The following is a 21811-nucleotide window of genomic DNA, read 5'->3' as shown; positions in this document are numbered from 1 at the left end:
AAGTGCTGGGCCCCAAGGGTCTGAATGTTTAAGAGAAACTGGGTTTGCTACCATCAGTTTCAGGGGAACAAAAATATATCAAAAGTGTGCGACCAGGGTTTTTGGGAGGGGAGAAGAGGAGAATGGCGAGAGAAGAGCGAATGCTTAGGAAGATAAGCCAAAAATGACAGAGCTTAACAGGAAACTCCCAAATGTTATGGAAGGGGACCCCCTTCTCTGTTCTGCTACCACTAAAAAGATACACTTCAGTTTCCGTCCATCAAAACTTCCCAATTTTAGAGTCATATTGGAAAAAAAAAAAAGGCACACATCTTATCCTTTCACAGAAGAAATCATATAATTTGAATGTACAGAAATGGGGAGTTTGTATCTGAAGCTGAATTTTGACGCGGATCCCATCGAGATCAAGGGGAATTTGGAGATTCCTATGCGGTACCTGGTGGCTCTGGCCGAGGGGGTGTTGCAGACACTCCTGAGTGGTGTGAGTGGCTGTATTTGCAGGTCTTGACTGGTGACGTGGCCCTGGCCAGCTCTTCAGCATGCTGATTCCCCTGCTGCCCAAAGGCATCTTCCCAGGCTGTGCAGGCATGCCCTGGCCTCAGCGTACGCACAGGAAGGCTCTGTGTCTTGCCCCTTTGTGCTGATTGAGCGAGGGGTGAATCCCTTTCCTGGGGATGCATAGCTTGTGCCACCCTCTGGGTCCTCCCTGTTGTGAGTCCCAGGGCACGCCTGGACCGCCCTGCACCTACAGAGACGATTGTCTTTGGCCTGAAGTGGCCCGGATGTGTGTGAAAAGTGCCCGCTTGGACACTTCCTGACACCCACGGGGACAAACACGGAGGAGATGTCCATGACGTGACACCAGTTCACACCAGCGTGGCTTGCTCGATTGTTTGAATTTATGCTCTTCTTTGTCATCTTCTTCTTCTTTTTTTTTAAGGGCAACAGGGCAATTATTTTCCCTCTTCTTGCTGGGACACTATTATTTTTTCTTCCAAACAATAAATGAAATAAATAGAATGCTTGTCTTAAATGCAAATGCAACTGAAACTCAAATTTAACAAAAACATATGATTGTCTGGTAAGTGGGCAGCAGTGACAGCAGGATTCGGTGGGGGGGACGCAGGGGTATTTGGCACATTAAAAATCGCCCCACTCCCTGGTTATCGATCACACAACACACAACCTTATTACACGGTTTTGGTCCTTCACTATATACTTATATTAACATTATTTCTTCACAATAAGAATGTCTAATGCCAAAAATACTGTTAAGGAAGAAATAAAATAAGAAAAGAAATGAATTAGAAAAAATTACAAGTTATATACAGATTAAGGTAAATTCCATCAGGGAAAAAGTTACTTGAAATTGGCCCCTATGGGAATAATTTAAAGCCCATCCGAATGGAGAAGTAGGCACAGCCCAAGGGAGGGAGGCGACCGTCCCCGGGGGCTGTGCTGTCTCTGCTCTTTGTGGCGGTTTCCTGGTGGTCACCTTCTGTTCTTGAGCCATGTCTTGCCAAGAACCTGCGCAAAGAGCCGAAGTGGCGATGGCATCATAGATCCAGAGTCTTAGGCACAGGTCGAGCTTGGCGGCCGGGGGCAGTGAGCTGCGGAGCACTTTCCCATGGCAGCCACAGGAGGGCATTGGTGCTGCCAGGGGTCAGTGAGAACAGGAGGCTGGAGACCCAGATGTGGCCACAGGCCCTGCTCTCAGAATGGCAGGAGGGGCTGCCACAGGGGAGGCTGAGGAGAGAAGGAACATCAGTGCCTGGCCACACCTTTGCATGGAGGACCTGAGTCACCGGCCTCCGACTTCCCCATACAATTGGGGGGTCTTGAGTGGGGGCCTGCAGATTCTTCTGGAGACTGCATGGGGGCTCTGGCATGAATGACATGTCACACATGGCAGGCATGCCTCCCAGGCCCAGCCTCAAGCAACCTGCAGTCCAGGGCACCATGTCTAAGGATCCCTCAGGACAGTCTGCACACTGTTCAGAGGAGTGGCCCCACGCCCCTTGCTCTGCCTCGGGGGCACCCAGAATCACCTTGGCTTGTACAAACAGGGTCAGAGATAGAAAATTTCTCCATTATCTACAGTATAAAGAACACACCCAAGCTCTGCACTGGTTCCCAGGCAGATCTGGGTTTGCAAATAAGCTGACTTTTCAAAGCAATGCAAAATTACTTTTAAAAAACAATTTGCAAGTCTTTTTTTTTTTTGATTTTTAAAAAATACTGTCTATTTTTAAAACCACATGCTTAAATAGACTCTGTAGTCAATACGGTTATGAAAAGGCTTATTCTTGTAATTTTCATTATAAAAATCATTGGAGCCATCTCTCTCTTTAGAGCGCGACTGTGTCTATCCACTCCCTTGCTAGATATCCTGCAGGTGAGGAGGCGGCCCGTCAGCTGCAGTTTTGGGTTACGCTTCCGCCCTCGTCCACTGGGTGGATCCCGTGAGGCAGCTCCCCCCGAGCTGTGCTTGGACAGCCTGCCAGCCGTGTGCGATATGGTGTCCTCAAGACCAATTCTTAGAGATGGTGAAACTCTATGGCTGTTTTAGGAACTTTTGGGTTCTGAGTTCTCATTGGAAAAGTTAGACTTGAACCATGGCAGGTGAGGGAGAGATGCTGAGGAGTGGCCAAACGCAGGTGGCAAGGGGCTTCTCCTGGCCCTGGCCCTGGCCTCCATCTTCTGCAGCTGGTGCCCTCCTGCCCTCCTCTGACTCTGACCCCGGGGCCTCCTGGCCATCAGAGGTGGTTGATGGGGTTGAAGGCTCCGGACTCCGACGTGGCTCCCGTGATGTTCAACCAAGCGTCCAGAGAGCTCTGGGAGGAGGTGTGGAGAGGAGTGTCCTCAGAAAGCGACAGCATCATTGCATACGCCTGGCGGGGAAAGGGTGACACACAGGAGAGTCGATGAGTAGCTTGGTCAGGCCTGCCCATCCCAGACAGGTAGGCTGAGCCTTGCCCTCTCCAGGCCCCCGACTGCTCCCTGGCCTGGCTTGGCCTGGCCCTGGGCCAGATTATGGGTGGGGTGGGCAAGGGGATCAGAGGGGCCCAGAGTCTGCAAGAGGAAGATGTGAGCTGGTGGGAAAGCAAGGAGGAAGGGGTGGGGGGCATTCCTCCCACCCAGAGCGATGCCAAGATGTAGAGGTCCTGACCACGGGTCAGGGCTGTAGATGCAGGGCTGTCTTGACCTCTTTGGTGCCTCCATACGAACACCTCTTTATCCCCCGTCCCCTCTATTTTCTCTGCCTCATGATCAGTGAAAACTTTGGGAAGTCCCTGGGAACTGGTAGGTGTAGTTGTTATTGCTTAGACTCCCCATGGTAACAAGTATCACAGGGGTCTGGGGGGTTGCTTTTTTGACAACTACAGTGATACCATGGAGCTCCTTCTAGAAAAAGGATCTGTAACATTTCCAAGTCAGCAGAATTATTAGAAAATCCCGAAGTGTTTCCTAGCCCTACGCATTCCAGAGGCCATCCTTCTTCCCCAAGCCACAGGGCAGGAGGGACCAGGACCCCAGGGCCTCTGAGAGCGTAACGTGCAGGTTAAGGACAGAGGCGGCAGGGAGCCCACCCTGTCCCATCCAAGTAAACACTGGACAGAATTAGTAAAAGACAAAGACAGACACGCAAACAGCTTTGCTGAGACTCAGGGCAGGCCTATCTCCTGGGGCGTGGGGAGCTGCAGAGAGCTGAAGACTCGAGCTCTTCTAGACTGGGGAGAAACAGGAGGCAGGTCACTTGCTGACCCTAGGCACAGCTCCAGCCTTGAAGCAGTGACCACGTGATTGGGAGCTTTCCTTGACAGAGGCCTGGGCTGTGGGCCACTCTGACTGGGATCAGAGAATAAGGGAGGTACAGGTGGCTGGGCAGCTGGAGACCTGCCCACACTCAGTGTCTATGCACGCCTCTGGCAGGAGCCTCATTGCGAAGGTCTAGCTCATGGCCATCTGCCCTCACCCTCTCCCTGTCCATGTCGGCTTGTAGGAGGGTGGCGGTCATTGTGGCATCTCCCTAACAGATGCAGTGGGTATAGGAGCAGTGGTCCTGTGCTTCCCCCACACATGGGTGACTGCAACAGAACAAGAGTGTAAGGAGGCGGGTAGATGCCTGCCCCCTGAGCCAGGTGGAGATGGGACAAGGAAAGGCAGGGATCTGACGGGTACCTACCTGGTTCTTAGCCTGCCTGTACAGTGTCTGTTTTAAAGTCTCAGAATCTAAGGTGGAATTAAGCACATCTTTAACTTCAAATGCTTCCTCAGCTGCTCTGCGGAGATCCAGCCCCTTCCCAAAAGTCGGCATCGGCTCCAAAGCTAACAGACCGCCTTCTTGCTCCTCAATACACCTGCACCAATGACCAGGAGAGGGGGAGGGACCTGGGGTTAGCCATTCTTGCCTCTGGCCACCTCTCTGATGCCACAAGACCAGTTTTGTGCCTGCATGCACACCAGGGTGTCTCCACAAGCCACATGCACAAGGAGACAGACACATAGACACAGGGACACCTCGACAGGAAGCCAGACAGATGCAGGACAGAGGGCACAGAAGGAGGTGAGAGCGTGCACACGCGCCATGAGCAGCAGGCAGGGTATGAGTCCTGGGATGGAGGCTTGAGAAGGAGACCTTCATTCTCTGAGACTCTGGGCATCCCCAGGGGCTGGGGCTCCCGCTCCCAGGACCCAGAGGCAGCATTGGGGACTGGGAAGGAAATGCCATTCCTGAAAGGCGTCCTTGGGTCACAGGATCAAAGTAGGTGGGAAGCATTTGGAACACAAGGAAAATTACTCTGGCCTGTACAAATTCCAAAATTGTGGGTGCTCAGCCTTTGCCTTCACAGCCCCATGAGAGGCAGGACAGCCCTGCCCTGGCCACAGGGCAGAGTGCAGGGTGCAGGGCCAGAGACCTCCTGTGGCCCTCTGGCACAGAAACGCCTTCCCCTCTTATACTCTGCTCCCAGCCTCTGAAGCCTCACCGGGTGTGTGGGGGCACTGAGAGCCCTAACCCTTTGTCTCTGGCCTAGGCTCACTCTGGCCTGTGTGCAGGAGCCCCTAGGAGGAAACGCCTGCTGGGAGAGAGGGCAAGCCTAGGCTGGAGGGAACAGTGCATGGGTGGTTTGAAGAGAGAAGTCACCCTCACAAGGCTCGGGTCCCCCTCAGCCTGGATCCCCGAGCTCATGTCTGCACCCACCTTCGGGTATGGTCGAAGCCCACGGCCAGGGAGGTGGGAGGCTCCTCATCCTCCTCATCTTCATAGACGCCCTGGGGCTCAGGTGTGGGGGACACAGTGTCGTCCTGCGACTTCCCTGCCAGACTGTCCTCATCGTCCTCCTCTTCATCTTCCTCCTCCTCTTCTGCGTCCTCTGGCTTCTCGCTGGCAAAGCCGGGGCACTGGGAGTTGCTGTCTAGGTCCTGGATCTCTGGCCTGAAATGACACGGGAGGAAGTTGGCTGCGTCTGATGCCTCAGATGCCTACAGGCCAGGGACAGGCTTCAGTTCCCTGCCACCTCCCAGCAGCCTCTCCAGGCCCCTTCCCAAGGCAACTTGCATACATTTCCTATGGTTGCAAACAAAGAGCTGGGGCCACTTGTCCCCTCTCTTGGCCCTGCCACTGTCCCTGCAGAGTGAAAGTGATGGAGACAACAGGAGACCAAAGGAGGGGAGGGCTGAGGGCTCTAAGGGGACTAGGCAGGGTCACTGAGCAGGAGGAGGGCTCCTCCTATTTCACAGTGGACACCAGGGCCATGCAGGGACTCAGAGTAGGTGTGGGTGTCAGGGAGGACGCTGTGTCTGGCTTGGTGGGGAAGGCAGGCCAGCACTGTTGCTGGGTGGGGTGCTGTGCTCTGGACAGGGTTAGGGCAGGAGAGGCTTCCACACTCAGTCTTGCCCTGGACACTGTGATGCTGATTAATTCCTGCTCTTCCTGGTGAGTCGGGAGGACTTGAGGTCCTGGTGCAGTGGCCAAGGAACTGAGTCCTCCAGAAACATCTGGTATCTGGGTTCTGGAGAGAGAGGCCCGAGTCTGGGCAGTCTCCACCTGCCTGGATGAGTTTGCTTCAAGAGGTAGACTCTGTCCTGCAGCCTAGACTCCTCAGGGTCATGGCGGCCTGGACACTTTTCCACTCTGGGTCCTCATTATTAAAGGGGAAACAAAAACCTATGGAAAGAGGGAGTTCTGTTTTCTTTTACAAAGTGCCTCTGGAGGGTCCGGCAGGTGGCATAGTGGTTAAAGGCACTGGACTCCCATGTGGCTGACCACAGTTCAAGTCCCAGACCTGGCGGCTTGCTTTTTCCCTTTCCCTTTCTCTTTCTCTCACTCTCTCCCTCTCTGGTCAAATTAAAATGAATAAATCAAGTTAAATAAAAATAATTCTTTCAAAAAAAGACAGAGGAAGTGCCTCTGGCATTTGGTTTATCTTCATTGAAGTCCTTGACTCAGCCATGCTGAAGTGGTCTGGGCCCCACGGGCACTGAGGCCCCTGTGCCAGCAGGGGGGCGAGTGGAACATAGGGCACAAGAGTCCTTGATTACTCAGTTCAGAGCCCCCAGACTCCTGCTCCTCCTCGTGCTCGCTGAGCCCGCAGGGGCTGTGCAGGCTGCACTGGGCGGCGCTAACTGTCTGGGGGAGGCGCAGGGCTCCTGCTCGTGGCACGAAGCTAGTTGGTGACTGACTCTCTGGGTGGCCAGACTCCAGTGGAGCCATGTTGAGGACTTGCCGGTGTCACAGGGACCAGGCTGGGGAGGACCCTCCGACTGATCAGCTCTCCCTAGACTCCGTGTCTCCATTTCTTGTTTTCCACGTGAGAACGTTACGGACCACGACACCGGATCTGCCTTCTAGGATGGGCAGAATCCCGATAGGTTTTGAGTTCCGAGAAGCTTCCTTGTCACAGGTCACCCGTGCTGCGGGCTGGCAGGAGCGTCCTGGGTACACGTCTACCCGCTCAGCAGGGACGTCCTCCTGCCCTGGCTCTGGGTGGGAGTGGGGTGACCTTGAGCATCAGTTTGGCCACTGGGGACTGCATTCTCTTGGTGACTTGAGAACGTGGCCCTCACTGTTGACTCTGAGGGCGAGATGAGACACTGTTGGTGGGGGGCAGTCCTGACCCTGGCACCCAGCTCATGTCCCCATGAGGCCATGTGGGGGTAAATCACATCCGATGGCCCCGGCAGGGTCACAGATGGTCCCTGCTGTTTGGGAGCAGAGACTGTGTTCTCTTTGTCTTTGCAGCCCCCTCCCCAGTGTGCAAAGTACTTGCCGATGGGGGTGGCCAGTGGGGGTAGAGTACTGGGTCCTGCAGACTGGTATTGGCTTCAGGCAGGGAGGGCCGCCCTGGCTCAGAAGTGGTTAGTTTTCTGGGGCTCTGTACTAAAGCCCCACAGCTCGGGTGGCTCACACACAGAAACTTACATTCTCAGGGTTCTTGGCGGGGGAGGGGGCAGAACCTGAGACCAAGGTGTGGGTGTGGGCAGCGCGGTTCCTTGTGACTCTGAGGGAGACCGTTCCGGGCCTCTCTCCCAGCTCCCAGTGCTGCAGCCAAACCTCGGTGTTCCTTGGCTTGAAGGAGCAGCACCTAGTGTCTGCCTCCATCTCCCCACAGAGCTCTGCTTGGGTTTGTCTCTGTGCCCAAATGTCCCCTTTTTATAAGGACACCCGTCGTAGTGGAGCAGGGCCCAACTCCACTCCAGTATGACCTCCACCTAATCACTTCCTTAATCACCTCGCCATCTTCAGAGGCACAGGTGCATTTTGGGAGGACATACTTAGTTCGTGGGCTAGGAGGACCAGGAAGCCTGATAGGCCTTGAATTCTCCTTGAAGTGAAGGGGAGGACACAGGTGCTGAATGAGAGCCAGCTGACGCTACCGCTGCCCCAGAATGGAACTGCTGGTGTCCCTCCGACCTCATGCAGAATGGCTGATCAGTGTCAACCTTGCCGAAATTCTTGCCTAGGGACGAAGATGCCAGGGGACCTCCTAAGAAGCTCCCTGGCCCTTAGGACAAGGGCAGTTTGGCACTAAGATACTTGCCTCAGCAGGACAGGCCACTCTACGGCTTGGGTTTGAGCCCCAGCTCTGCCATAAGCTTTCTGAGGGACTTGGAGCCAGCTCTTCTTCACTAAGCCTCACTTGCACCTACATCACCATCAGACAGGGATGGTGCTGCCTCCATGCCCAGGCAGTGAGGCGGCAAGGCCTATGGGAATGCCCTGGCTGAAACGGTCCATGGCAAAGCTGTGGCTGGGGATGGTGTGGATCTGTCTACACTACACACGCCTGGAGGTCCATCTGCTTCTCTGGCTGGTGAGTCTCATGGAATGGAGTGTGGCCCCCTGCTCCTCTGGCTCAGGCCATGAGGGCCTTGTCATCCTGCAGGTGGCTCAGGACCGAGCTGACCCGTCTGCATTGCACACACACACCTGGTCCTGGTCTTGGTCCTGCCATCGCGAGGATGCGCATTTGTTCAGGGCTTGAGAAGGCCCCGGTAGGGGATTGTCATGAATACTGAGGCGGTGCCTCTGGTGAGACTGTGGGAAGGCCTGGCACAGGCGCTCATGTTTGAAACATGCAGCTTGCTCTGAGGACAGAGCTGCTCTGCTCAGACAATGGACAGCTCTCAAGCAGGGTGTCCTCTGAGTGGCAGGGACCGATCTTCCCTTAGATGATCATGCCTGGATCAAGGACAGGGATGCCGGGGCACCTGTGGGCTGCGGAGTGGGTAGGGCTGCATGGGGGCAGAGGGGTGACAGGCTTTGGGAACTGCAGCCTATGGCCAGCATCCCAACTCGAAGCCACTGGGCTCTGACAGATGAAGATGCTGAGGACTGACAGGTGCGATCATTTCTCGGGCTGGACAAGGCCTTGACTTGGCCCAAAACAGAGTCCAAGTGTCTCCGAACTGCCTCACCAGGGGTCTGTGAGGGGGGGGAGCTGAGCCCCAGTGGTCGCAGAGCTGCAGCTGGCTTGTGGTCAGTGTGATAAGGGCCGGGAGCTACCTCCAGGTTCTGGGCCTGGCTGAGGGACTGAAGCAAAACACTCACTTCTGTGGGTGTCACTTTCCTTTTGCAGAATTAGAAGCTCATGTCCTGAGACTGCGTAGGGGCTGGAGCAGGTCTGGTTCTTGGCCAGCTGGTCTGGCATTAGCTTTGGCACAAGGAGAACCTCTTCCTGGGGTGTCTAAGGTATCTTTTCCAGAAGAAAGGGACCCCACAGAGAATGGCACAACACTGATCCCTGGGACCCCAACATTTCTGAATCTCAATTTTGCTATTTGTGGGATATATATGTATGTATTAATACACACATGTGTCTATGTATCTGGGCATACATGTACATACACTCACATATGTGTACATGTATGCCTATGCATGTGTAGGTGCAATGTGTGCATGTGTACACGTGTGTACATGTGTATGGGTATATGTGTGTATATATGTGCAACGTTTTGAATGTGTTCCTTCAAAATTCACGTGTTGAAATTGGTTGCTGTTGGGGCCAGCAGGTGGCATAGTGGTTAAAGTGCAGGACTTTCATGTGACCCACTGTGGTTCCATTCCTGGACCTGGCAGCTTGAAACACACCAAGTGCATGTGTGTGCATGCCTAAACATCTGAGAGGAGAACGGAGACAGGGTTCTGGTGTGCCCATCCTCCTGAGGGATGGTTTCTTGTGCTCTGTCTCTCCAGCAAGCACATTTGCCCTATAGCAAAAATCTCTCAAAGGAAATTGGTTGCTGTTGTGAGAGTATTAAGAGGACAGAAACGTAATCCAACTATGGTATGAAGAGAGGGGAGCCTTTGGGAGGTGCTTAGATAAGGTGATCAGAGTGGAGGCACCAGTGAACCCTGATGGCTGTATGAGGGAGAGAGATTGCACTCTTGCCCTCTTGCCGTCTGATGAACACCCCTTGCTGCTGTGGGAGTCTGCATGGAGTCCTAGCAGCAAGAAACCCCTCCCCAGGTACAGCCCTTGTCCATGAGACGAGTAAACTTCTACTTTTTAACTACTTTTTGTAAATTACCCAGTCTGTGATAGTCTGTTATTAGCAAGGAAAAATGAGCTAAAGCAGTATGTGTGTCTATGTATATGTGGACATGCATGTCTGTGTGCATGCAAATCTATTTATACATGTATATACTTACATGCATGTGGATACAGGCATGTACATATGGACACACATGCATATGTCTATGTGGACATGCACACCGATGTGCACACATATATGCATACAAGTGTGTTTATATATGCATATACATGTGTGAACATGTATGCGCACATATGGGCAGGTGAACACGTGTCTGTGTATGCATACGTGTGTGCGAAGGGGCAGCATTCCTACTTGGAAACCATTAGTGTCTCAGATTAAACCAATGTCGTTGAGTGTCAGTGGCTCGGCTAACTGTGGCAGGGGCCCTTGCCTGCTGCTTCTGCACACAGGTCTGTTAACAATCTACTCTGATGTGAGGGGTGAGAAACCGAGTCAGGCAGGAAGAGCTGCCCTGCCTCCCAGTGGCAGCCGGGGAGCCTCGCCCTCCGCCCTGGTGAGCCTGGATGCAGGTGCTGGGGAGGAGGTGTGGGTGCTCTGAGTGCACCATGTGGCTCCAGTCCTAACCGTCTGGGGCCCTGGATGGCTTCTTACCGTTTGTCTGTTCGCAGGGACGCTTGGTTCATCTCACTGTTGGCAATAAAGTTTCTGATTTCAGAGAAATAGGAGTCTTCTTTCTCATCTAAAAGTGCGTGGTTGTCCGACTCGGAGGTGGGGGAGGAGGTGCTGGTCCCCAGGTGGTTCGTGAGGACCCCGGAGTGCTGGCTCACTGCAGATGGGGGAGCATCAGGGGAGGCGTCCTTCAGCTGAGCCCCTCCCTCATCCGGGCAAACCAGTCAGGGGGTATCAGCCGCAGACAGAGCAATGGGGGGGTGCTCTTAGGGAGCCAGGATCTCGGGAAACCCCAAGAGCACAATGTTCTCTTCAATGAAAATGGCTTGGGGTGCTTCCCTGAACCAGCAAGGGGTCCCTTTCCCCACCAGGTGTCCCTTCCCTCCTCCATCTCACACCTCCCTCCTCTCCTGTGACCCCTCCCCTGTGCTCCGTCCCCTCCTGCACACACCCACTGGTGCCTGCGGTGCCCACCTGGCACGCTCTCGTGCTCGTGCTTCTTGAGGTGTCTGTCCAGGTTGGTCTGCTGCCCGAAGCACCGGTTGCACAAGTGGCACTTGAACGGCTTCTCCTTGTTGTGGATGTTCCGGACGTGCCGCTGGAGGTTGGAGGAGATGCTGAAGGAGCGGTCGCAGTACTTACACCTGGAGGACACACGGCACCTCAGCAGAGGCCCTGGCCCTGCATGGTTGGCGTATGACAGGGCCGGCAGGGAGACTGGGTCTGGAGACCACGAGGCTAGGCCAGGTGGTGGGGACAAGCCCGGGCCCTCCACTGATATTCCCCACATGAGAACCTAAGGCATAAGGGGGGAGCTGACCCTAGAAGAAACCCTGCTTCAAGAAGCGGGTGGTCAGCCTCCCTACTGCGCTGATTGGGTTTGAATGTGCCCTGAGCTGGCGGAGGACTCTGGTATGCTGGATGTGGCTGGCCCCCACAGGGGACCAGTGTCTCTAACTCTGCGGTGTCTGGGTTCCCCCAATAGTGTGGACCTGGCAGCCAGAGGGTGACATGCTCCTGATAGCCTCAAGAGGGCAGCCTTGCACCATGCAAAGATGTTCCTGCAGGTTTCTCTTGAAGAGGGGCGCAGACCCAGCTCCTTGCAACCTTCCTCCAGGGGACAGGGAAGGCCTAGCCCCAGCCCATCTTCAAGAGGCTGGGGTCCTTGGGGAGGCTCCATCTCACTTGGGGCATCAACTCGGCAATCCATTCACTGGGGCTTGGGGACTGCTCTGGATGCTAACTACTGAAGCTGAGGTGGGGCTCCGCAGCCTGGCTATCTGTTGGGTGGCCTACCCTATTCAGACACCAAAGACCACACTGACTCCTTTAGGGCACTGCCAGCTTGTGTATCTTCAGATCCCCTCCGCAGTAGGCAGGGCCGCTGTGAGCCTGTGCTCTGTACTGTGCCTCATCCAGAGGCTGGGGCAGCCGGCAGAGTATTATCCCAGCAGCCCAAGTTTATCAGAACAAGGCACTTGACTGCCTGAATATTGTTATGAGGAGCAATTGCCACCTGAATGGTGCCCCCTAGAGGTGGGTGCCTTGTGCTGTGCATGACCTTCACAGCTACTCTTGGGGGCCCCAAAGGCAGGGAAAGGGAGGGTTATTTTCCCCCAGTTCATAGAGGAGATCTAAACCTGAGGGGCCTCAGCTACATGTGGACTAAGCAGCAAGAAAGCAAGAAAATCAGGCCAGAAACAAGGAGGGAGCCGGTCGCTAAGGGGAGGAAATGATTGAAGAAGGAAGCTTTCCAACCCTGCAGGCATGTATGTGCCGCCTGGCAAGGGAGCAGCTCCTCACTGCGCAAGTCCAAGCGAAACCAGGATGGTCTTCCCACTGGGGTTGGCAGCCCAGCCAGACCACATTGGGAAGAACCCTGACTCCAAGGCTTTTAGTTGCACACGTGGGGGTGGGTGAGTGCATGTGTGCAGTGTGTGGGTGCACACCTGTAAATGCTCATGCATGTGTGTGTGTATGTGTGTGTGCGCACACTCAAGCACACCTGGTTGACAAAACTCCCGCGATGCTTATCTAAGTCTCAGAGACACTAAGCCCTGGGACATTCTGTTGGTACGATTGTGTGTTTTCGTATTTTGAAAACGACCACATCTCCACAGCATGACACTCAGCAAGTTAAATGCTGCAAGCCTGGGGTGCCCGAGTATTTCAGAAGCAGGGGCCCGTGCAGGGGCTCTCAGGGGGGCACAGGGTTGGGACGTTCATGGGCGCCTGCAGGGAGTTCATGGCTGTTCTAAATAGGGCAGCTGCATTCCGACAGGAGGGCCAGGCTCTGCAACACCCCGTCCCAGTGTGGTGATGGCAGCCAGCTACAGCGCAGCATGCTGGTCATGTGCCCTTGTCACATGGATGAGGACGTGCCTGAGGGCACTCTGGGAGCCCTGGCCTCCTAGACCAGGGCCAGGCTGGGAGAGGTTGTGAGAAAGTGGCCTTCATGGCATCATTCTGCCCAGCCCGGGGAGGGACATTGCAGAGGCCTGGCACAGGGCCCCTGCCCAGGGAATCTGATGACCGTTAGCATGGCCTCGAGGCCTCCCCAGGGCAGGAAGCAGTGGCCCCGGCGCCTTCTCGGGTGTTACTGCTGGCTCAGGAGCCCACTTTCCCACGGGGTGGCAGCTTTATGGAATCTTGTCCTTTATGGAAACTCAGAGCCTACTGGTTTCTCCTGGCCTCCCAAGTTGCCCAACAGAACCTGCGAAGTTCCAGAACTTGCTCCCAGAGAACAGAAGGCAGCCCTGCTAGAAGGGCTCCATTCCACCTGAGTCCTACTCCCAGGCTTGGCTATAGCTGCCCTGCACCCCACTCCCAAGGGCTCCCCTAGTGCTGCTCTGGGATCATTCTTTCAGGTCCTGAAGCTTCCAAATATTCCCTGAGCCCAGGCTTACCCTGCTTCCTGCACAGTAGACAGTAGAGAGCATCCGTGACCTAAGTCCGCCTTCCACATCCAGGGTCTCTGCGCTCCTCCTAAGTGACCCTCAGCCTTTTCTGCTTGTCCACCCCAAGGGGACTGCTTGTGGCCTCTCTGCAGGGCCCCTGCTTCTCCTTGGGTCAGCTGAGCTGCCTCTGGGCACCTGGGTGTCCCAGGGAGCAATGTGCTAGGTCACAGTCAGTTTCCCTGCAGCCAGACCTGTACTAACCATCCGTGAAGCCCACACGGGAGACAATGGCTGCTTTGTTTTTCTCAGCCTGAGAGATATCAAGAGCTCAAGCAAGCCTGAGCCCTCTCAGCTGCCAGGTCAGAGATGTCTGGGTTCCTGCCTATCGGACGTGTCACGTGTAATAGTCCAGAGAGGAGGGATTTTACATCTCATTGTGCACACCCTAGAACGCCCTTGAGCTTACAGACCCGCTGGTGATACTAGGCTCCCAGACCATTCTACCCTTTGGGTTCATTGATCAGGAAGGATGGTCTTGGTCTGGTGTGTGCAGAGTACATGGGAGACCAGGATGGGCCCCTGCCTGGCCAGGTCTGGGCATCACCCCCTGCCCAGAAAAGGGCTTCCCACTGTGTGGCATGTTACACTGGCTAGTCTGTCTGTCTGTCTGTCTATGCATACTCAGACACACAGCTCTTTCAGGTCCTAGCTCCTCAGGTAATATAGGGACCCTTTGACGAAGTCTACCTCTTGGCTCTTGCATGAACTCTGAATGATGGGAATCGCACGTGAGAAATGGGATTAGAGAAGGAGAAGGAGCTTGTTCATAGGAATGGAGGGCAGGGACTTTGTGCCGAGTTCTGGGGCCAGGGATGGGGCAGGCAGGGGGCTGCGTATTCAATTTGGGTGCAGAAAGTCCGGAATGTGCCTCTCTCCTGGTTCTAATCTAAATAAATGGCCCAGACAGAGAAGTCCATTTGAAATTGAGGGGAGCAGAGAGCCAGGGCTGGGAGGGAGCAGAGTTCTCTCAGCAGCTGGGATTTGCCTTGTGAATAAGCTGACAAGTGGCTAGTGAAATTTATGGCCATGCTGTATAGAATAACAAGCCAGTGAGCTCCAAACGGAGTGGGAGAGCACAGATGGGCCTGGCATGGCGCACCATGGAGGGCCTTGAGAGGACCTTGCTATGGCCGCATCTGTGGCTGTTTCAGAAGGCCAGTGAGGGTGGAGACCACTGCATGGGGCAAGGGAGGGTGAAAATGCTTTCCCTTGGCTCCCTAGTCATAAGCACTCAAAAGCCACATCCCACAGGACCAGCAGTAGCATAAAGGCTATGTTGCTGAACTCCCATGTAGTCTATCGGGGTTCGAGTCCCGGACCCGGTGGCTTAAACTCACACTGGGCACATGTGTGTGCGTGCCCAAGATCCCGAGAGGAGAATGGAGAAGGGACTGCAGTGTGGCTATTCCCCCAGGGGGTGATTTCTTGCTTTCTATCTCTCTTTCAGGCGAGCACATGCTCCCTATAGAAAAAAAACAAAAACAAAAACAAAAACCAAACCAAAACAAAACAAAAACAAAAAAACAGCAACAAAAAAAACCTCTCCAAGAAATACCCCACCACATCCCAGGGACCAGCAGTTAGCGTAATGGCTATGTCATTGAACTCCCATGTAGTTGACTGCAGTTCAAGTCCTGGACCTGGTGGCTTAAACTCACGCCAGGCGTGTGTGCGTGTGTGCCCAAGATCCCGAGAGGAGAATGGAGGAGAAGGGATTGCGGTGTGGCCATCCCCTCTGGGGGGTGATTTCTTACTTTCTGTCTCTCTCTGTCTTTCTGGTGAGCACATGCGCCCTGTAACAAAAACCTCTCAAAACAAACAAACAAACAAAAAATCTTAAGCAGCAGCATCCTCCCTGAGATTCATCAAGGCACTTGTAAAAGTGGGGTAAGAAAAAGAAAGAAGAGATTTTCTCCTTGAAACCAAGTCCTAATAATAAAACTGAAAAAGAAGTAGGACAGGCATAGGCCACCCGTAGCCTCTGAGGAAAACCAAACTGCCTTCCTTGGGTGCTCAGGAGGAGCCCAGGAGGAGATGAAGGAAATACTACAGCAGGCAGACCAGAAGTGCATCCTTCACATGGGACTCACGGGTCCCATGGGAGCCCCATGGCTGCCCGAAGACTCACATCCAGGCTGTGACTCTTGGTTGGCCAGGTAGCATCTTGGAGGGTCCCCCTAGCATGGCTGCCAGAGTGGATGCCAGAAAGAAGACCCTTCATTCTCAGTTCAATTTTTATATCTATTCTACCCAAATCCCACCAGCCTATATGATGGGATTTAAAGAAATGAGAGTGTCATTAACTCCACCTCATCTTCCAGCTTCACTCGGTTGAGAGAAACTGGACAGCTAGGCTAGGTTGGGTGGGAGAGTTGCTTTTTCTCCAGGAAATGGATTAGTCACACCAAAGGGTCTTTCTTTTTCCCATGTCAGGACTTTGCAACACATTCTGAATGATTTTAGACCGTCTGAAGCAAGGCCTTCAAAGGAAGAGACATCCAGTGATTAGTTTGATTATCCACTCACTTGAGGCAACTCATGGAAAGCTCTGAGTCTCCCTGCTTGCTAGCGGCCTATATTACCCTGGCCTCTTCAGGGAGTGCACACATGCACACACACACACACAGTGGACACGTGTGTGTGGCTCATACCCAGTCAGGCATGGGGACTGAGCTTCCACTGGGGGCCTGTGCTTGGCACCATGAGCTTCTGGAGACAGACGATGCATTTTCCTCTTTCAACTTAAAATCCTTCCAATTATCAAAGTAAGCCCAGAAACCACCAATAGTATCCAAAGGAAAGTTACACGCTCCAAACCCCTCAGCGCAGACCTGCCTTGAGCCAGATAAAGTCAGGATTTGCAACACAAACTTGCAAAGCAATTATTGTTACCAAAGTCGAAACTCACAGATTGGAGAGAGCAAAAGAAATCAATGATAATTAAATTCTTCTATAAACACAGCCCAACCCTCTGGGGGCTCTTAGCACACAACACTGTCCAGAAGTCGGCTCTCATTACAGAAAAAACACACGGCTCATTTTCTGGGAGGGGACCAGAGCAAATAAATCTTCCTGTTGCTAGCCTTTGTTAAGTTGTAAGTCACCCTTTTTTGGAGGGTGAACAGGCATGCAGGCTGGGGGCTGTACTGGGGAGAGCCGGGCACTGAGCGGGTAACTGGTCAGTAGCCTGAGTTGTCAGCTACCCTGCCAGGATGATCCCATGGCAATTGGGATGCTTGGAGTGGGAATCAGGGCCGTGACATATGCAGGTACCCATGTGGCCTTCTGTGAGATGGGGGCACAAACCAAGTCCCCGGGGCCCATACCATCCCGTAGTTAGTTCCTGATGACCCCAAGCTCTGCATGGCTAGAGTATAGGAATCTTATGCCATCAACCTTACACCATGCCAAACATTTTTTATTCCCAGTGGCCTCTGTTACCAAGACACACACCAAAATGGGTTTCTAAACTGGTCTTGGCATAGAAATAAGCATTTCCCCATTTGCTCGTGTTGCAATTGCCTGGGACCCTTGTTTAAAATATGGACTTCCAGGCCCCTCCCTAGGAGTCGCTGACGTGGCAGGCGAGGCAGGGTTCTAGGCATGTGAGGGCATGCTTCTATCCTGCCACCTGTCTCCCAAGGCTCCAGGGACAAAGAGAACAGGAACTGGCTTTCTCCAGGGCCAGAATCATAAGCTGAGGTGGCCTTGGGCTCCTACCATGGGCATGTCATGGGACCTCTCTGAGCTTGGAGCTCCTTGTCTTTGAACTGGGGATGACAGCCTCATTGGGAAGCTGCTGTAAGCCAGTCATCTGAGATGACTCTCAGATCCCAGTGTGCTCTGCAGCTGCTAGAGGAGAGGGCAGAGGTGTGAATAGCCCCCTGGCTTCCCATCCAGGGCTGTGCAAATCCCTCAGAATTCCCCAAGCCTGGGATGGGGACCCAGATTTGCAAGGAGCTCCAATCCTCCTATTTAACACCCACACCCTGGCCTGCCATCCAGGGGTATGGGTGAAGCTGAGATGCAAGTAAAGCTGAGGCCTTCTCCCAGAGCATCTTAGGGTCCTGGCTTCTGGTTGGCCCCACTTTAATTTCTGAGGCCCAACTGACATTGCAATGGCAGATGGAGAGCTGTGCCTTGCATCTTCTTTTGTGAACAGGGAGGAGCCTTCAGGAAGCTTCCTTAGTACCTTCTGCCCCATCCCAGGAAGCAGGATGGTGGGGAGGGGTGGGAGGCAGGCAGGAGGCAGAGACCCAGAGAATGATCCTGGTTCCTGCTCGCTGCCCTTGCAGTAGCTGTGGCCCTTGGAGGAGGGCACTAAACCTGGTGTATTTGCTCAGAGGAGTAGCGATGACAGTGCATGGAGGCAGGTGTGTGAAGTCACAGCCCCCACCAGAAGCCTGGCTCCCCACCCAAATGGGGCTGGCTCCTACCTGTATGGCTGTTCCCCTGTGTGCGTCCTCAGGTGTCTTGTGAGATTGGCTGATCTGGGGAAGATCTTTCCACAGTACCTGGGGTGGAGGGAGGTGGGGAGGGTGAGGTTAGATTGGTGCTGTCATTTCTGGATGCAGTATCTACTGCCCAAGGTCTCACACCTGGTAACTGGTGCACCTACCCCAATACCTTCTTTAGCCCCAGAACCCAGTTTTACAGGGCAACCCAACATGGACCACAGACAGACCAGCCTCCTTCATTGCAGTATCTCAGCCCCTCGGTGGACAGAGCGGGCTCCAACAGGCTTGGGCGGGCCTGTACTGGCTGGCAAGAGGGTCAGGGAGCCTGTGGTCCAGTGCTGTGGAAATCAGCAAATGCTGTGTTCTCTAAGAGTGGAGACTGAACATTGACCAGCACACCAGGCCTTGGGCCTTCCAGATTCAGAGGGGCTGGGCAGAGGTTGCATTTTCTTGAACTTGCATGAACATAGCTTGGCGGGCAGCAGGGGGTGGTCCAAGGATGACCTCGAGCAGATCATGGACAGATGATGATCACTGTGCTTCACTGTGACTGTGACCATGAGCTTTTTCTGGAAACACAGGTTTAGGGCCCCTTGCCAGCTCTGCCCAGGCCACAGGGATTTGGCCTCAGCCCAGCCCACTCTTAAGGGGCAGGCACAGTCTTCCTAGTAGGATGCACAGTGTAGCACTTGAGCCGCCCCACCAGCACCCCAGGGGCATGTGGGGCCTCACCTGCATGTGTATCGCTCCTTGCCCTTTCTGAGGATAGGATCCGAGAGCGTTGGGGGTGGGGATCGGAAGTTGAAGGGGTGGTGGGGGAGGGGCTGCAGAGAGCTCCCCGAGTCAGCCTTCATGGCTGCAAAACTCTCTCGCTTCTCTGTCATGGTCTCGATGGCTGACATCTGTTAGCGCAAGACAGGGGCGTGGTTAGGGGCCTCAGCTGAGCCATCGCCTGTCTCTGAGAGCAGGACTAGCTTCACGGGCACCAGAGGCCTGCATGACCTGCATGACTGAGCACATCAGCAGGACCTCGGGTGGCCATCGCAACCATGGTCTTCAGTGGTCTATTCAGATCTCTTCTTGGCTGGGTTCTTTCACCATTCTGTGGCCAGCCCTGCTCTCATCCTTCTCTGGAACCCCCAAGGAGTCTTGTTTATGTCATTTTTAAATGTTATTATTTAATTAAATTAGTAGTACTAGTAGTAGTACTATTATTTAGGTTTTTGCTATAGGGCATACATGTTCATCTGAGAGAGACAGAGAGAGAGAGAAAGTGAGAAATCACACCTTAGGGGAATGGCCATGCCACAATCCCTTCTCCATTCTCCTCTAGGGATTTTGGGCATGCATGCGTGCACACATACCAAGTGTGTTTTTCAAACCACTGGGACCGAAATTTGAACCACTCAATCAGCCATGTGGGATCCAGCACTAACCACCTCACGGTCTGCTGCCTCCCATCTGAGCCCTCTCTGGAGTCTTGTAAAACGAAGATCACTACTTAAATCCCAGTTAAAACACAGGTCATGGGCTGGACTAAAGAATTAACTTTAGTTAATTTTAACTAATTTTAAGACTAGATCCCAGGAACAAAATATTCAGATGTTCAAATAAATGTCACATGACAAGTTGACAAAAGGAGCTGTCTCTCTGCTCTCTGGAGATGCCAAGGGCTTGCATGAGGAGAAGAGAAGTGTAGAATTGGTCATTTCCAGCTGGTAGGCAGAGTCATTTCCAGCTGACCAGAGTCCCAGACCGTGCTGGCCTTGTGCCTTTGTGACAAAAGAGAGGGAAGGGGTGAGGGAGCCATTCGGGTCTCAGCAGCCCCATGTCCACTTCTTCCTTTTGTAAATCAGGAGCAGCCCCATTAGAGCAGAGTATCCATGGGTGCCAGGCCCCAGGGAGCTGGAGCAGGAGCTGAAGAGAAAGAGCTTCCATTATGTCCAAAGCCCCTGAGGGTTTCACTAAAGAGAAGCATGGGCCTTAGGGGAGCAAGTGTCTGGGCCCTGGCACTAGTTATCAAACTCTTTGGGGTAGGTGGCCTATAGCTGGCACCCCACATACCTCTGCTAAACAAATACTCACAGGAGCCCACTTTGCTGAGGAGAGCCCAGGGTGCGGGAGCGGGGTGGGGAAGTGGGGAAAGGGAAGGGGGAGGAGCGTGTGCTGTGACCACTGGAGAAACTGGCCTTGGAGTGAGGATCCCTGGCAGCCTGCATCTATGGGCATGGATGGGCGAAGATTTGGAGAGTGAGGGTCACCTCACCCAGGGCCCCCGATTCAGTGCTCACTGCCTCTGGGCAACACTTAGGGCCAAGCCCTCGTGGAATGTTACTTCCTCATTTACGGCAAAACCTCGGTCCTGGCTGCCTGCCTGCAAACAGAATCATCATGTCTCATGGCTGGGAGATCTTTCAGCAAGCCTTGACCCCTCTACCTGCTGAGTCCCTGGTGCCCACCTTGGCAGGGACCTGTTTCAGGGCACTGCTGGCCCATAGCAGAGGGCTTTTGCCTAAGGCTACTTGGAGGCCACGCATCCCAGCAATTGAGACATTTTGCTATTTGTTAAAAAACTGATCGATAACCATTAAAATATCCAGGAAGGAGTTAACAAGTAGAAACTCATGTTCCTCCATAAGGGCTGTGACTTCTTCTTTGACCTTGGCTGGTACCTTGACCCTTGTCAGCTCTTCCCATGCCATAGGGATTCAGGTTTTGCCCTCGGCCCTGTTATAGGACAGGCATGCTCCCCTCGTCAGGATGCACAATGCTTTTAGTCAATCCCCCCAGTGGACAGGTAGGAACAACTTTGGTCCTCTGGCTGCCCATCAGTCTGTCACTTGCCCCTCTATGGCTTGATGATGAGTCCCCAGGGGGGCACAGAGGCCCAGGGCACAGAGACTACTGCCCACCTGCCCTTGGGTCTCAGCTCAGACTTGGAATACCCTTTGATTCCCTACTACCCAGAGATGCTCCAGGACCCCCAGAGCTGGTGAGGGGCCACACAGGGACAAGGTCACCCCTCCCTGTACCCTGAGGGTTGTACACTGCACACTGGGTCTCAGCAGGGGAAGGGTCTTCTGATGGTCCTGCCAGGCACCTGCATGGCATGGCCACTGTCTGTGTACGGTAGTGACTTATGCTTGGCACAATCACTTATCAGCTCTTTCTGCCTGACTGATAGCCAAACCTTAGACTAACTCATCTAGGGACTTGGTCATCTCTCTCCCTGTCCGTCGTCCTGGCTCCAGGCCCACAGGGGAGTGGGCAGGAGGGACAATGGGCAGCCAGCCCCCTGCTGGGCCTCTCTTCCTCGGGGCTGGGTGGGTCTCGCCTGCCGGGCCTGCTTGGCCAGATCAGATATTCCCAGCTGAGCTCCCCGCACAAACACAAACACAGGATGCGCCTGGCTGGCTTGTGGCTCTTTCCAGTCCATCCCGAGGAAAATCGGGGGAAGTTATTAACCAAACCCCACGGCCCCTGTGAAACAATGGGAGGCGCTAAGTTTAGCTGTGAACTCAACCAGGGTGCAGGTTTCACAAACTGAGGGGGGTGGCCAAGGCGGGAAACTCCAAGAAAGAGAACAATGCCCCGGCTGCAGTCTCGGCTGGCTGGGGCGATCCCACCACATAGCCCCCAGGACCCTCCAGGTGTGGGGGGGCACTAGCAGTGACCTGTAGCTCTGAGGAGGGGACTAGCCCCACGCAGTGAGGACACGTGGGCATGGGG

The 21811-nt window shown here is 54.0% G+C and overlaps 1 protein-coding gene across 1 annotated transcript in view; it reads right to left on the bottom strand.

The window, feature by feature from the left end:
- Positions 1-6: 6 nt before the first annotated feature.
- The window catches only part of PRDM16 (PR/SET domain 16), a 292919-nt gene continuing 271114 nt past the window's right edge, over positions 7-21811 (bottom strand). The window contains exons 12-18 of the mRNA XM_006161202.3: positions 18815-18984; positions 18062-18139; positions 11143-11312; positions 10651-10825; positions 5204-5437; positions 4187-4361; positions 7-2891 (exon numbers count right to left, since the gene is read on the bottom strand). Coding sequence (XP_006161264.1) covers positions 2757-2891; positions 4187-4361; positions 5204-5437; positions 10651-10825; positions 11143-11312; positions 18062-18139; positions 18815-18984 — 1137 coding nt within the window. The 3' untranslated portion in view covers positions 7-2756. The remainder of the gene's footprint in view (positions 2892-4186; positions 4362-5203; positions 5438-10650; positions 10826-11142; positions 11313-18061; positions 18140-18814; positions 18985-21811) is intronic.

The sequence above is a fragment of the Tupaia chinensis genome, unplaced genomic scaffold (assembly GCF_000334495.1).
Source record: "Tupaia chinensis unplaced genomic scaffold, TupChi_1.0 Scaffold138365_1, whole genome shotgun sequence".
NCBI classification, from domain to species: domain Eukaryota; kingdom Metazoa; phylum Chordata; class Mammalia; order Scandentia; family Tupaiidae; genus Tupaia; species Tupaia belangeri.
The sequence above is the reverse complement of the archived record's forward strand: the minus strand, read 5'-3'. Positions and strand labels throughout refer to the sequence as shown.